Below are 16,576 nucleotides of genomic sequence, written 5' to 3' on the forward strand. Positions count from 1 at the left end.
TTTCACCATGTTGGGCAGGCTGGTCTTGAACTCCTGAGCTCAAGCGATCTGCCTGCCTCGGCCTCCCAAAGTGCTGAGATTACAGGCGTGAGCCACCATGCTCGGCCGTCTTCCTGTCTTCTTCTAACAACAATCCTACAATCCTTCTTTGAGGGGAGAAGGACAGGCTCACTATGTAACCCAGGCTGAAGTGTCATGGCACCATCATGGCGCACTGCAGCCTTGAACCCTTAGGTTCAAGCAATCCTCCTGCCTCAGATTCCCGAGTAGCTGGGACTACAGGCACACACCTCCACGCTTTTTTTTTTTTTTTTTTTTTTTTGTAGAGACTGGGGTCTCACTATGTTGTCTAAGCTGGCCTCGAACTCCTGGCCTTAAGCAATCCTCCTGCCTCAGCCTCCCAAAGCATTAGGTCTTTGTTGTTTTGTTTTGTTTTTTGAGACGGAGTCTCGCTCTGTCCCCCAGGCTGGAGTGCAGTGGCATGATCTCAGCTCACTGCAACCCCGGGTTCGAGCGATTCCCCTGCCTCAGCCTCCTGAGTAGCTGGGATTACAAGTGCATGCCACTATGCCCAGCTAATTTTTTCTATTTTTTAGTAGAGACAGGGTTTCACCATGTTAGCCAGGCTGTTCTTGAACTCCTGACCGCAAGTAATCTGCCCACCTCGACCTCCCAAAGTGCTGGGATTACAGGCGTGAGCTACTGTGCCCGGCTTCCAAAGCATTAGGATTACTGAAATGAGCCATTGCCACCGGCCTCTACAATCTTTTTGCAAAATGTGCTCCAGTCCAGCAAGCACTTCCATATTTGATGGTTTTTCTCCATCCTGTAGGCATTTTACAGACAGGAGTTCTCAACTGGTCACAGCGGCAGAGCAAGCCTCAGGGCATCTGCACCCTTAGGATGCTTTTGGAAGAAAGCTTTTGGAAAAAAGCTCCCAGGCCGGGCTAGGTGGCTCACACCCGTAATCCTAGCACTTTGGGAGGCCAAGGTGGGTGGATCACTTGAGGTCAGGAGTTCGAAACCAGCCTGGCCAACATGGCGAAACCCCGTCTCTACTAAAAACACAAAAATTAACCCGAAATGGTATTGCTTGCCTGTAATCCCAGCTACTCGGGAGGCTGAGGCAGAAGAATCACTTGAACTCAGGAGGCAGAGGTTGCAGTGAGCCGAGATTGCACCACTGCACTCCAGCCTGGGTGACAGAGCCAGACTCCATCTCAAAAAAAAAAAAAAAAAAGAAAGAAAGAAAGAAAGAAAGAACAAAATGCTCCCAACCCGGGCAAGTAGAGTACAGGCTGGATTTCTGGTCCCACCTGTGCCTGGAGCAGGGTCCAAGCCCTATGGGAATCCTGCAACACAGAAAAGACCAAAACTTGGGTCCAGGCTGGCCTTGGGCTCAGCATGGGATCTGGGACTCTGCTTTTCTATTTATAAAAGGTGGGATTGTCTTACATCTTCCTGAAGCCCTTTTCTGGATAGGATGCCTCATGAATCTGTGATTCTAGCTACAACTTTTTTTCTTTTTTTGAGACGGAGCCTCACTTTGTCATCCAGGCTGGAGGCCAGTGGCCTGATCTTGGCTCACTGCAACCTCCGCCTCCTGAGTTCAAGTGATTCGCTTGCCTCAGCCCAGCCTGTAGTTGAGATTACAGGCACCTGCCGCTACACTAGGCTAATTTTTGTATTTTTAGTAGAGACGAAGTTTCACCATGTTGGCCGGGCTGGTCTCGAACTCCTGACCTCAGGTGATCCGCCCACCTCGGCCTCCCAATCTAGCTACAACTTCTCACCCCAACTGACCCTTCCGCCCCTCCCAAAGCTTCTTGCCTGGGAAGAGACAGCGGGGCAGGTGGGGGCTGGAGGTGAAAGGGGAAGGAGAAGATTCCTGGGAAGCTCTGGTCAGTTTCTCACGGGAACGCAGTGCTTTGATACAAAGAGCCCTGCACAAGGATAGGAAGACTCGCATTTGTCTGGCTTAACTTTCTCCAGCCTCAGTTTCCACTTCTGAATGGGACCATCGAGGGCAGTGTGGCGAGGATTCACCAACATCGTCCAGGTGAAACTAGCAGACACAGAATGGGCGCTCCGAAAGCGTTCGCGGACCTGAAGTAGGTTTGGTTTCAAAGGTTCTAAAGTGTGTAGCGAGGTCTGGCTTTCGGGGTGTTAGGCTCCAGGGACCTCCTGCGGAGCTCTCACCCTAGCTCTGCCACCACTGCCGCCTCCTTGGCCCCGGACAGCCGAGGGTTAACAAGAAAGCCCCACGCCCCCTTTGACGGCTTAGAGCCCACCTCGCCGAATTTGAAAAGGCGGCCCCGGAGAGGCGTGGGCGCCCCCCACACACTTCCAGCTCGCAGCCGGGCTCCGATCTCTCGCCCCGCTCCTCTCGCTCTGCTCCCGGCCGGGGCCGCGGGTTCGGTCCGGGCGCCGGTGCGCTCCTGCCGGTCCTCGTGCCCGGGACTCCGGGTCCCCGCGGGCTGCTGCGCACGATGAAGCTGGCCCTGCTTCTGCCCTGGGCGTGTTGCTGCCTCTGCGGGTCGGCGCTGGCCACCGGCTTCCTCTATCCCTTCTCGGCCGCAGCCCTGCAGCAGCACGGCTACCCCGACCCCGGCGCCGGCTCCCCTGGCAGCGGCTACGCGAGCCGCCGGTGAGTAGCTCAGGGCGGAGGGGCCGGGGGTGCGGGGGAGGGCGCGGACAGCGGGGGCCCTGGGCACTGGGTGGCTGGAGCGAGGCTCGGGGGCTGGAGAGCGGGGCGATCCGGGACTTGGGGGCGCGGGGCAGCGGGGACTGGGGGCTGCAGACACCGGGCAACTGGAACGAGAGCTGGAGGGGGTTGGGGTGCGGGGCGATTCGGGCCTGGGGGCGCAGGGTGGCGGATGCCAGGGGCTGGGGACACGGGGCAACTGGGACGAAACGGCGGCGGCTGGGGGTTGGGGTCACGGGGGGAAAGACTGAAGGGCCTGGGGTGCAGGGCGATTGGGGGCTAGGGGCGCGGGGCGGCGGGGGCTGGGTGCTGCAGACAGGGGGCAGCTGGAACGAGCGACGGAGGAGGCTGGGGGTTGAGGCCGCGGGGCCGCGGGGGCTGAAGGTTCGGTTCCGGGTCCAGGTCCGGGGCTGCGGTGGTCTCTGGCCGCGCCCACCCTGTCCCTTCCTTTCTTCGCTTTCCCAACCTTCGCCCCCTCGTTCCGGGCTCCGAGTGGAGGTGGCTCCGACCGCGGTGGCCGGGGCTGGGGCTCTGCCCGGGGCGTTCGGCCGCTCACGTGGCTCCGCCGCTCACCTGCGCGGCTGCGGCTTTGTGTCGCGGAGCAGGTTCCCGGGTGGCCAAGGCCTCGCGTCCCGGGCACCCCTCTCCTATCAGCGGCCCCAGGACACCGGAGTCTTTTGCGCCCAGTCTTTGGGGCTGAGGCCGCGGAGGATCCTCGGCTGCGACTCCCCAGCCACCCCGGGACGTGGAACCGGCTGGGATCGGGTGGCTCAGTGGCGGGGTTGGAGAGGGCGCAGGGTCACCGGGCCCGGGCGCCGGGACCCGCCAGGCGTCTCCTCCCTCTCGGCCGGCAGGTGGCGCCATGGCCACCCCCGGGATGCTCAGGGCTGCGGCTCCGGAGCCCGCACTTGAATTTCCCCAGAAAACCGTCAGCATGCAAGTAAAAGTTGCCAAACGCCTCGTTTGCATAACTCGCTTGAATTTAGCTTTTCCTTATTTAGTGATAATTACAACCCACACAGCTATGACAGCGCTCTGGAATGCACTACCTGTGTCTGTTCCCTCCATCTCTTTTTTATATTTTAATTTATTTTTTGCAGAGGCAGAATCTCAACTCTGTTGCCCAGGCTTGTCGCGAACTCCTGGGCTCAAGCGATCCTCCCGCCTTGGCCTCCCAATCTCCGTTTCTTTTGATCCTTAACAACCCTAGGGTTAAAACATTAGAGTAGTATCTTTCCTTTAGCTGAAGAAACAGAGGCTCAGGATTTGCTAGGCCCAGTAGCCCCTCAGGACTGACCTCTTGTGCCTTTTTTTTTTTTTAATATAGGGTCTTGCTTGTTCCCCAGGCTGGAATGCAGTGGTGCGATCATAGCTCACTGTAAACCTGATCTCCCAGGCTCAAGTGATCCCCCGACCTTGGCCTCCTGTGTAGCTGAGATCACAGGTGTGCACCATCATGACTGGCTAATTTTTTGATTTTTTGTAGAGGTGGGATCTCACTATGTTACACATGCTGGTCTCTAACTTCTGGCCTCAAGAGATCCTCCTGCCTCGGCCTCCCAAAATGCTGGGATTACAGGCGTGAGCCACCACGCCCAGCCCAGATCTGGTGTTTTCTAGCATACTGCTCTGCCTATCAAAACTAAAAGACAGCTCCCAGTTCTTTTTTTCTCCGTGATATTTACTAAATCAGAGGACTCCAAGATGATTTCTGGCTAATTCCTTAATAACAAGGAGACAGGGATGTTTCATGCTGGGAAGAAATATACACTCATGGCTGAATAGGGCGGGACCCAGAAAAGCATAAAAGTGCCTCTGGAAAAGTTTGTATGCAATCCTATTTCTCTCATTTTGTTTGGAAATACTTACCCGGGGCTTCTATGAGGAGTATTCTCCAAACACCCACGCTAGTGTGGCCTCTGCACAGTTCCATATGAGGATGTCTAAAAAACAAGATTTTCAAGTTGCAGAATAATATATACAGCATGATTTCATTCATGAAAAGGAAAATCAGATCTACATCTAGGTAGATAAATGCCTGAAAAAAGTTTCCAGGAAACCATTTCAGCACTTAATGTTATGAAGAAGTCTAGGGCTGGGCCAGGGGACTGTCCCATTTTCCCTCTGTCTGCTTGTGGCTTGTCTGAATGTTTTTCTGGTTTCTGTGTTTTTTTTGAGGCAGAGTCTCACTCTGTCTCCCAGGCTGGAGTGCAATGGTGCAATCTTGGCTCACTGCAACCTCTGCCTCCCGGGTTCATGAGATTCTCCTGCCTCAGCCTCTCAAGTAGCTGGGATTACAGGCGCCCACCACTGCGTCTGGCTAATTTTTGTATTGTTGGCCAATAAAAAATGTTGTAATGTTGGCCAGGCTGGTCTCAAACTCCTGGCCTCAAATGATCTGCCTGCCTCAGCCTCCCAAAGTGCTGGGATTACAGGCATGAGCCACCGTGCTCGGCCCCTAAGAGAACCTACTGGCCGGTACGGGGATTGAATGGATGTTTTGCAAAGAGTGTATATTCATGTAATACTTTTGTAATTAAAAGGTGTGGGAAGGAAAAAAAAAAAGGTGTTTGCAGCCTGAAATACGCCTGCAAAAAAGCAAGAGGTGAGGACCATGAAGAGTGGGAGCGAATGGGGACTTCATTCTGGCATTTGGTGGGTTGGAACTTGGGGACCTCTGCAGAAACTTGGAAGGGATCATTTTAGCACAAACAAAAAGAGGCTCAAACAAGTGTGGAATCTTCCAGAACTCTTTCCACCAGGATAAGAACGGGGAGAGGATATAATTAGGTTTAGGGAGGATGTGGATGAATCTGTGGGAAATGGATTCCTGAAAAGGATACCAGAAGGTGTTGGGGAGGCTTGGGACATGTTGATATTCCAGAGTGTGACTGAGTCTCTTTGCCCAGAAAGCCCAGCGTGGGCATTGCAGGCACCTGGTTGTTGCCTGGGTGAGTTATAGGCTGGAGCTGGCTTGGGCGTCACATGTTTCTGTGTCTCATGAGCTATCTGTCACAAGTGTCCCTTGTCCTTGAGATCCAAGATGTCCAGAAGCTGAAGGCTTGGGGACAGCAGTTGGCACAGTGGTCCTTGCAGCCTTGGCCTTCAGTAGTGTATTTACCAGGGCTTGGTCTCAGTTGACGGGCAATGATGACAGGGCTGTTTCTTGACAAAGAGTGCTTTAATTTCATTGTTACTGCTCCTTGTTAATGTCTGATTTTTTTTTTTTTTTTTTTTTTAAGACAGGGTCTTGCTCTGTCACCCAGGCAGGAGTGCAATGGCGCAATCATAGCTCACTGCAGCCTCGACCTCCTGGGTTCAAGCAATCCTCCCACCTCAGCCTCCTAAGTAGTTGGGACCATAGGCATGGGCTACCATGGCTGGCTAATTTTTAAATTTTTCATAGAGATGGGATCCTGCTATGTTGCCCAGGGTGGTCTTGAACTCCTGGCCTCAAGTAATCCTTCAGCTTTGGCCTCCTGAAGTGTTGGAATTACAGGTGTGAGCCACTATGCCTGGCCAAAAAGCAGTTTTTAATTGTTAGTTTGTTCAAATCTGGATCTAAATAAGTCTGCTTATTGATTTTTCTGTCTCTTCTGTCCCTTTTAGTGTAGGAAAGTCCTCCCCCTTTGAAAGAGTACTTTTTCCTCCACGCTGTTGACTTGTTGAAGACCAGTTGTTCTCTGCGATGTCTACGTTCTAGATTTAGCTACTTCCTTCCCAGTGGTGTAATTAATTTGATCTGCAATGTCCATGTACTAGTTTTGGCTAATTGCTTCCCAGTGGTGTAATTAATTGGATCCTCTGCCCTCTGTGTTTCTTCTATTTTGGAAGTTAGGTTGGAAGGTTTGATTAGATTTATGGTCTCTATTTGGGTGTGTTAAGAGAGACAGAAATTCTTCACAGGTGGTCTAGTCTACCATATTATATCAGGAGATGCTCTGGACTGAAGTGTGTGTCCCCACCAAATTTATGTGTTGAAGCCCTATCCTCCAATGTGGTGGTATTTGGAGGGGGAACCTTTGGAGGTAACCAGATTTAGATGAAGTCGTGAGGGCAGTGCCACATGATTCAATTAGTGATGTTATAAGAACAGGAATAGAGGCCAGATGCTGTGGCTCACGCCTGTAATCCCAGCACGTGGGGAGGCCCAGGTAGGTGGATCACCTGAGGCCAGGAGTTTGAGACCAGTCTGGCCAACATGGTGAAAACCCATCTCTACTAAAAATACAAAAATTAGCTGGATGTGGTGGTGCACACCTGTAGTCCCAGCTACTTGGGAGGCTGAGGCACTAGAATCACTTCAGCCCGGGAGGCGGAGGGTACAATGAGCTGAGATCATGCCACTGCACTCCAGCCTGGGCAACAGAGTGAGACTCTGTCTGAAAAAAGAAAAAAAAAAAAAAAAAAAGAAGAGAAGAGGAAGAGAAATCAGAGCTCTCTCTCTTTGCCATGTGAGGACACAGCACAGCAAGAAGGCGGCTGTCTGCAAACCAGAAAGAGAACCCTCACCAGGAACTGAATCTGCCGGCACCTTGATCTCGGACTTCCCAGCCTCCAGGGCTATGAGAAATAAATGTCTGCTACTTAAGGCATTCAGTCTATGGTATTCCATTATGGCAACCTTGAGCTGACTAACAGAAGGACATGGCTTTATTCTGGAAAGCTGGGTGTTAAATATTCAGCGGAACACCACTGTCTACAAGTCTCCTCCACTGTCTCCCTTCTTTTTGTTGCAATTTATTTGTTGAAGAAACTCGGCCTTCTAGAGTGTTCCTTTTTCAGGATTTTGTTGGTTATATGCTCATGGTGCCTGTGAACATGTTCATCTGTCCTCTTTATTTCCAGATAATGGGAAATTGGATCAAGAGTTTGGTTGGATTTAGTTCTTCCTCCTCTTTCGTTTTCTCTTTGTTATGATCATCATTATTTTGGCAGAATGACGTCTTGGGTGGTATAGTGTTTTTCCACTGGAAATCACAATGTCTGGTCATCTCTCTTTTTCTCTTGTGATGCTTGAGGTGTTGGTGATCATTGCCTATGTCATTATTTCATTAAGGATCGCAAAGTGGATGCAGGACAGGCAGGCCCCCAAGTTCTGGCTTAGCCAGGAGGGTTCTTGGCTTCACCCAGGAAAGAATTCAAGGGTGAGTGGGTGGTGTCAGACAGCAACTTTTATTGATGCGGCAGTGCACAGCTGCAGCAGAGGTCCTGCTCCTTGCAGAGCAGGGATACCCCATAGGCAGTGTGCCCAGACTAGCAGCTCAGAGGCAGTTCGGCACTATTTATACTCACTTTTAACTATATGCAAATTAAGGGGCAGTTTATGCAGGAATTTCTAGGATGAAGGTGGTAACTTCCAGGTTGTTGGGTTGTTGCCATGGAAAGGGGTGGTAACTTCCGGGTGTTGCCCTGGCAAATGGTAACTGACATGGTGCCCTGGTGAGCGAGTCTTATGGGGATGTCCTTCGTCCTAACCTGTTTTAGGTAGTCCTCAATTTGGTCCGGTGTCAAGCCCAACCTCCAGAGTCAAGTCCCGCCTCCTACTTCAAAGTGGTACTATAATTTTGACTCTTTTTAAAATTCCTTTTAAAATTGCTAGAATACTTGTACACATAATTTCCCCCTTATTTACTATTTGTAGGTAGCCAGATTTTGAGTTAGTTTTTTCTCTTTCCAAAAAAAACCAATTCTTTTTGCAAATGTAAGCAATTTGTGTGTGTATGTGTGTGTGTGAGCATGAGAGTATGAGTGTATGAGTATGTGTGTGTTTGTGTCTGTATCCTCCTCCTTTTCTTACGCAGAGGTAATGTGCTAGTTACTCTGTCTTGCACTTGGCCTTTTTCCATCATAACGTGTTGTGGATATGGCTCTATCAAAAAGCAAAGATAGGCGGGGCATGATGACTCACGCCTGTCATCCCAGCACTTTGGGAGGCCAAGGTAGGTGGATCACTTGAGGTCAGGAGTTCGAGACCAGCGTGGCCAACATGGTGAAACCCCTTCTCTACTAAGAATACAAAAATTAGCTGGGCGTGGTGGCGCATGCCTGTAATCCCAGCTACTCAGGAGGCTGAGGCAGGAGAATTGCTTGAACCCGGGAGGTGGAGGTTGCAGTGAGCTGAGATCACGTCACTGCACTCCAGCCTGGGTGACAGAGCGAGACTCTATCTGAAATAAATAAATAAATAAATAAATAAATAAATAAATAAAGGAAGGAAGCAAAAGTAATCTTCTGCATCCTTTTTTTTTTTTTTGAGATGGAGCCTTGCTCTGTCGCCCAGGCTGGAGTGCAGTGGCACAATCTCGGCTCACTGCAAGCTCCGCCTCCCAAGTTCATGCCATTCTCCTGCCTCAGCCTTCTGAGTAGCTGCGACTATAGTCACCTGCCCCCACACCCGGCTAATATTTTTGTATTTTTTTTAGTAGAGTTCTGCATCCATTTTTATGGGTCTGTAGTTCTGCACAGTGTGAGTGACTGTATTTATTCAGCTAGTCCTCTACTGATAGACACTTGTGTTGGTAAATGGCAAACACATGTTTAATTCTGCTAGATAGTGTCAAGTTTCCCTCCACTGGGGTTACAGCGTTTTGCATTCCCATCAGCAATTTCTTCTTGGGGTACATTTTGAAGAATCCATTTTATTTTATTTTATTTATTTATTTATTTTTTGAGAGTTTCACTCTTGTTGCCCAGGCTGGAGTGCAATGGCATGATCTCGGCTCACTGCAACCTCCGCCTCCCAGGTTCAAGCGATTCTCCTGCTTCAGCCTCCGTAGTAGCTGGGATTACAGGCATGCACCACCATGCCTGGCTAATTTTGTATTTTTAGTAGAGATGGGTTTCTCCATGTTGGTCAGGCTGGTCTCGAACTCCCGACCTCAGGTGATCCACCCGCCTCGGCCTCCCAAAGTGCTGGGATTACAGGCATGAACCACCGCGCCCGGCCCGAAGAGGCCATTTTAAATGATGCTGGGTTGATATGGCCTTTCAGGGGTAAGAATAGACTTCCCTGATCTTATAGCACCTGCAAGCCCTGGCCACCCCTTACCTTTTTGGGGCTTGGCGCAAGACTAAAGATGAAGACCATTCACCATATGGCTAGATATTTAAAAGTTATAAATCAAGCTGACACACCGTTTTTTTTGTTGTTGTTGTTGTTTGTTTTGTTTTTGTTTTTTGAGACGGAGTCTGGCTCTGTTGCCCAGGCAGGAGTGCAGTGGCATGATCTTAGCTCACTGCAACCTCTGCTTCCCAGGTTGAAGTGATTCTCCTGACTCAGCCTTCCGAGTAGCTGGTATTACAGGCATGCACCACCACGCCCTGCTAATTTTTTGTATTTTTAGTAGAGTTGGGGTTTTGCCATGTTGGCCAGGCTGGTCTCGAACTCCTGACCTCAGGTTATCTGCCCACCTCAGCCTCCCAAAGTGCTGGGATTACAGGCATGAGCCACTGCGCCCTGCCCACCTTTCCTTCATCTATACCTGCTGCTTCAAGCTCCCTCTGTCTCTGAAGTCACTTTCTTGTGGTTTCGTCTAAGCCAAAGTGCTTGGTGTGTCCCCTCCTCACTCAAAATGCCTCCCTCTTATCTTGACTCTTCCTTCTTTTGGTAGAACCACAAGCACCCTTCCTCCAGGAAGTCTCTCTGGATTTACCTCCAAGCTTTCTGTTCATCTCATTTGTGGGTAGCCCCTGCACCTGTTGCATCTGTGATTGTGGTTTTGGTTCTAGAACTCACTTCCCCAGTTTCCCTCCTTGCAGATGGAGTCATTTCTCCTTCCTCATTTACTCCCTACAGGAGTGGCTCTGAGCAGCTGGCCTTGGGCAAGTGTGCATGAGCTGGGGCTCAGCCCTGCCCACCACCCACCACTGCCTCTTGGAAATGTGAGCCGCTCCATGTCAGGCATTTAATCACCTTGCATTCACTGAGCCCACGTGTAGGTAGGGTAGAGGTTGGGGACTCAAACATGAAGGCAGGGGGCTCTGCCTGGTGGCCTGCATGGAGGAAGAGCTCAGTAGACTCTGGAGAAGTGGATGATCACATCCACAGGGACTTGTCCCTCCGACTGGATTGCATGCCTCTGCAGTGCTGGGCCCCTGCCTTTGCTCTCTGGTTCCCTACATTCAAGAATTGACGACTGTGGTCAGCTATGGTGGCTCATGCCTTTAATCCCAGCACTTTGGGAGACCAAGGTGGGAGGATCAGTTGAGCCCAGGAGTTTGAGACCAGTGGGACAACATAGCCAGACCCTGTTTCTGTAAAAAAAATTTAAAAAATTAGCTGGGTGTGGTGGCGCACACCTGTAATCCTGGTGGAGGCTGAGGTAGGAGGATCACTTGAACCCAGGAGTTTGAGACCAGCCCGGGAAACATAGTCAGACCCTGTCTTTGCAAAAAAAAATTTAAAAAATTAGCTGGGTGTGGTGGTGCACACCTGTAGTCCCAGATATTTGGGAGGCTAAGGTGGGAAGAACGCTTGAACCCAGGAAGTTTAAGCTGCAGTGAGCTATGATCACACCGCTGTGCTCCAGCCTGGGTGACAGAGTGAGACCCTGTCTCTGGGGCAGTGAGATGATTCAGACCCAGCCTCTGCCCTTGACAAGCTCAGAGACTGGTTGGGGAAAACAGATCTATGAGCAAGAGTGGAATTTGGTGTGATACAAATGTGTGCAAAGTGAGCTAGGGGAGTTAGGGTTTGTGGGAGCCTGGGAGTCTTTGTGCCTCAGTTTCTCATCTGTAAAATGGGAATGACCTCAATACTTACTTCATTAAGTTGTTCTGGGGCTTACATGGGTTAATATTAATAACATTCTTAGGAAAAAGGATAGTAAACGCTCTGTTCAGGCATGTAACTGTGGACTATGTTCACATGCCTTGCAAAGGTTGCAAGGATGGGGGGGGTTCCACAAATATATGAAGCCTTGGAATCTTTTTCTGGGGAGCATTTTGTTTTTTGAGACGGGGTCTCACTGTGTTGCCCAGGCTGGAGTGCAGTGGTGCGATCTCGGCTCACTGCAACCTCCGCCTCCCAGGTTGAAGCGATTCTCCTGCCTCAGCCTCCCAAGTAGCTGGGATTACAGGCGCCCACCAACAAGCCTGGCTAATTTTTGTATTTTTAGTAGAGCTGGGGTTTCTCCACGTTGGCCGGGCTGGTCTTGAACTCCTGACCTCAAGTGATCCACCTGCCTTGGCCTCCCAAAGTGCTGGGATTACAGGTGTGAGCCACTGCGCCTGGCCTTCTGGGGAGCATTTTGTTAGGACTGTGTTCCTGACCACATACTTAGGGAAATGTTCTAGTGGATAGAGACTAAATGTTGAGGACTTCTCAGAGGAGTCAACATAGGAGGTGGGTTTTGTAGGATGAACAGGAGAGCTTGAGGCAGTGACTGGGGTATTCTGGGCAGACAGACAACTGTGTAAGGGCTTGGAAGTGTCATCAGCTGTTGCCTGACATATAGTTAGTGGGATTGAGTTCAGAGTGGCTGGACTAGTGGGATGTGGTGGCTCATGCCTGTAATCACCAGCACTTTGGGAGGCCAAGGTGGGAAGATTGCTTGAGCTCAGGAGTTCAAGACCAGCCTGCGCAACACAGCAAGACCCCGTCTCTACCAAAAATAAAAAATTAGCCAGGTGTGGTGGAACACACCTGTAGTCTCAGCTACTCAGGAGACTGCGGTGGGAGGATTGCTTGAGCCCAGGAGTTTGAGGCTGCAGTGAGCTATGATCGTGCCACTGCACTCCAATCAGGGTGACAGAGCAAGAGAAGACCATGGGCTTGGGCAGGCAGAGGACAGGCACTGAGCTTTTGGAGTCTGAATGTGAAGTCTCCTTCCTGCTACCTTAAGGAGCTTGCCTTCATAGTCTGGGCTTTGTCACAGTCAGGCTTGTGCCAACTTTGCTGGTCGGGGAGAGGCTGGCAGAGGAAGGATAGTGGAAGGAGGGAGGCCAGTTAGGAGGTAGTTGATGGATGGAGCAGGGGAGAAGGGAGTGCTCGGAGCTAGCAGGACCTGGCCCCTTGGTGGATCTCGGATAGGCAGAGACAGGCTTCAGGCCTGAGCTCCTGGCTGTCTCTAGTGCCTGGGTGACACCAAGGAGCCTGCTGCTTTGCTTCTCAGAACATTGCAAATTTTTTGCAGCACTTTCTTGGTTTGCAATGGCAGCAAAGCAGAGTTCAAACATCTTGCATTTTTGTGAAATACTTTTATTTTTCCTGCATGGAGTTTTCAACCCCAAATTTCAGCATCTCCTGGACTTGCACGGATCAGGTGCTCAAGGAAAGTTTGTTGAGTGAATGAATGAACACATGAATGAATGAATGAACAAATACCTTGATCTTTCTCCTTTGGGACACCGAGGCAGTGCCTCTGCCTCAGTGCACGTTTGCAGTTCTGAGGGATCCTGGAGCAAGGTCCCTTTCTCTGCACTTTGTTCACACGAGGCCAGCTCCTGAAGCCGCTTTTAGGGGAACCATGGAGACTCCAGCTTTAGAGGTCCGGCTTCTCCCTTTGAAGTGTGAGCACATAGAGAAGGGAGACTTTTCCTGAGAATCACACAGAATGGCTTTGACGTTAATATCTGGTGAGACCTTGTCCTCAAGCTCCAGGATTTTCTGAATCTTCCCTCTCTTCATCTCTCTCCCTTCTTCCCCCAGCTTGTCTGTTATTTTAAAATCCATTCCCAGAGAAACAATTCCTATGGCAATAAGAGCACTCCTCCAGGCTTCTCTTGGCTCGAACTTGTGTGACACTTCATTGCCACTTCCAGAGTGTGTGAGCTGGACCCGGACCAATTCAGCCTGGGGCAGGGGAAAAGAGCAACAATAACTAACTGTTAGAGGATTTTCGGGAATGTTAGCACAAAGTGCTCCGGGAATTCTGCAGACGATCCTACGGAAACATACACCCGCCGTGCTGTTTTGCCCTCCGAGTTGTCAGGGGTCCCTGGCCTTCCCAGCCTGGCCTTGTCTCTACCTGCCTCCCAGAAACCAGGGTCTAGAGCTTCTCTTCGGAGTCCTGTAACAGACTACCCTGAAACAAGCTGGACTGAGTCCAGGTTAATTCTGAAATACTGGAGGAGAGCGGTGTGCGTTCTGGCCCCCTGCATCTCCCTGTTTGCCCCACCCCTAGCTACCTCCAGAGTGATCTGTGTAAAGCAGGAGTCCCCAACCCTGAGTTCACAGACAGGTACCGGTTCAAGACCAGTTCAAGGAACCGGGCTGCACAGCAGGAGGTGAGTGATAGGCGAAAAAGCCTGAAGCTTCATCTCTATAGCCGCTGCCCTCGCTCGCATTACTGCGTTAGCTCTGCCTCCCGTCATACCAGCAGCGGCAGTAGATTCTCATAGGAGCTCCAGCCCTGTTGTAAACTGCACAGGTGAGGGATCTAGGTTATGCATTTTATGAGAATCTAATGTCTGATGATCTGTCACTGTCTCCCATCACCCCCAGATGGGACTGTCTAGTTGCAGGAAAGCAAGCTCAGGGCTCCCACTGATTCTACTTGATGGTGAGTAGTAGGATTATTTCATTATATATTACAATGTCACAATAATAGAAATAAAGGGCACAGGCCAGACACGGTGGCTCACGCCTGTAATCCCAGCAATTTGGGAGGCCGAGGTGGGCAGATCATCTGAGGTCAGGAGTTTGAGACCAGCCTGGCCAACATGGTGAAACCCCGTCTCCAATAAAAATACAAAAAAATTAGCCAGGCTTGTTGGCGGGCAACTGTAATTCCAGCTACTTGGGAGGCTGAGGCAGGAGAATCGCTTGACCTGGGAAGCGGAGGTTGCAGTGAGCCGAGATCGCACCACTGCACTCCAGCCTGGGTGACAGAGCGAGACTCCATCTCAAAAAAAAAAAAGAGGAAGGCTGTGAAGAGTAGGATCTGGAACCAGGCTGCCTGGGTCTGAGTCCGGGTTCTGTGTGGCCCTGATTAAGTTGCTGCCCTCTCTATGCCTCAGTCACCTCATCTACAAAATGGGTATGATTAGAGTGTTTCCTTCATAAGGTCATTCTGGGGCTTATGCAAGTTAATATTAATCAAGCGCTTAGAACAATGTCTAGTATGCGCTCTAGGAGGCCATATGAAAGGATAAAGGCTTTTCTCAGATGGTGCAGTGTGCTGATGGGGACTTGCAAAGCTTGGGAAGATGACGGATTTCACAAACATAGGAAGCATGGCTGGGCACAGTGGCTCACACCTATAATCCCAGCACTTTGGGAGGCCAAGGCGTGAGGATCACTTGAGACCACGAGTTCGAGACCAGCCCGGGCCACATAGCGAAATCCCCTATCTACAAAAAAATAAAATAAAAATTAGCCAGGTGTGGTAGGGCACGCTTGCAATCTCAGCTACTTGGGAGGGGAGGCTGAGGCAGGAGGATTGCTTGAGCCCAGGAGTGTGAGACCAGCCTGGGCAACATAGCAAGACTCCATATCTACAAAAGAAAGAAAGAAAGAAGGAAAGAAAGAAAGAAGGAAGGAAGGAAGGAAAGAAAGAAAGAAAATTGGCCAGGCGTGGTGGCTCACGCTTGTAATCCCAGCACTTTGAGAGGCTGAGGTGGGCAGATCACGAGGTCAGGAGATCGAGACCATCCTGGCTAATACAGTGAAACCCTGTCTCTACTAAAAATACAAAAATTGGCCGGATGTGGTGGTGGGCACCTGTAGTCCCAGCTACTTGGGAGGCTGGAGAATGGCATGAACCCGGGAGGCGGCGCTTGCAGTGAGCCAAGATCTCACCACTGCACTCCAGCTTGGGTGAAAGAGTGAGACTCTATCTCAAAGAAAAAAAAAAAAAAAAAAGAAACAGAAAATTAGCCAGGCACGGTGATATGTGATTGTAGTCCCAGCTACTTGGGAGAGGAGGCTGAGGTGGGAGGATCACTTGAGCCCAGAAGTGTGAGCCCAGCCTTGGCAACATAGCAAGACCCTGTATCTACAGAAAAAAAAAAGAAAAAAAAAAAAAAAGAATAGAAACTAGCCAGGTGTGGTGTTGAATGCTTATAGTCTCAGCTACCTGGGAGAGGAGGCTGAGGCAGGAGGATCACTTGAGCCCAGGAGGTGGAGGCTATGATTAAGTCACTGCACTCCAGCGTGGGTGACAGAGAGACCCTGTCTCAAAAAAAGTCTCAAAAAAATCCTCCCCAAAACAAAGCAACAAACATATGAGGCCACAGAACCCTTTTCTAGGGTGCCTTTTGCCAGGGTGGTGTCTTTCAGACTGCACACCCCGTGAGATGCTGTTGTGGATGGGGGCTAAATGCTGAGGACTTCCTAGAGGAGTCCCCATTCAAAGCAGGTCTTGTAGGATGAGGAAAATGGCCTGATAGGTTTCTGGTGCTCTCCAAGAGCTGGTCCTAAGCCTACTCACTGGGGTCATTTTGGACCTCCTCCTGCAGTTGAGCCCACCCTTGCTGCTGCAGGGGAGCCGGAGAAAACAGAAGCTGCAATCTTGATGGTTTTTCCTTGTCTCTTAGGACCCTGCTCAGGTTTTCAAGACCAGAGTGAGGGGTGTGGGCCTATCTGCACTCCCAGCTGAACCTCAGCCACTTCTGGCGTCAGTGCAGAGGATCATCCCCAGATGTGATTGAGGAGCAAATGGGAGGGATCGGAGGGTGCTCAGATGCCTGTGGTGAGGACTGAGGCTGAGGATTTATTTTCTTTATTTTATTTTCTTTATTTATTTTTTGAGGCAGAGTCTGGCTCTGTCGCCCAGGCTAGAGTGCAGTGGCGTGATCTCAGCTCACTGCAATCTCCACCTCCTGGCTTCAAGTGATTCTCCTGCCTCAGTCTCCTGAGTAGCTGTGACTATAGGTACCTGCCACCACACCTGGCTTATTTTTGTATGTTTAGTAGAGATGGGGTTTTAC

At 50.6% G+C, this 16,576-nt stretch overlaps 1 protein-coding gene across 2 annotated transcripts in view; it reads left to right on the forward strand.

Annotated features, from left to right (window-relative positions):
- Positions 1-2,282: 2,282 nt before the first annotated feature.
- COL26A1 (collagen type XXVI alpha 1 chain) overlaps positions 2,283-16,576 on the forward strand; it is a 202,613-nt gene continuing 188,319 nt past the window's right edge. For both annotated transcript variants that reach the window (XM_024250464.3, XM_024250465.3), the window contains exon 1: positions 2,283-2,647. In XM_024250464.3, the coding sequence (XP_024106232.2) occupies positions 2,490-2,647 (158 nt within the window). In that variant the 5' untranslated portion in view covers positions 2,283-2,489. The remainder of the gene's footprint in view (positions 2,648-16,576) is intronic.

This window comes from Pongo abelii, chromosome 6 (assembly GCF_028885655.2).
Source record: "Pongo abelii isolate AG06213 chromosome 6, NHGRI_mPonAbe1-v2.0_pri, whole genome shotgun sequence".
NCBI lineage: Eukaryota > Metazoa > Chordata > Mammalia > Primates > Hominidae > Pongo > Pongo abelii.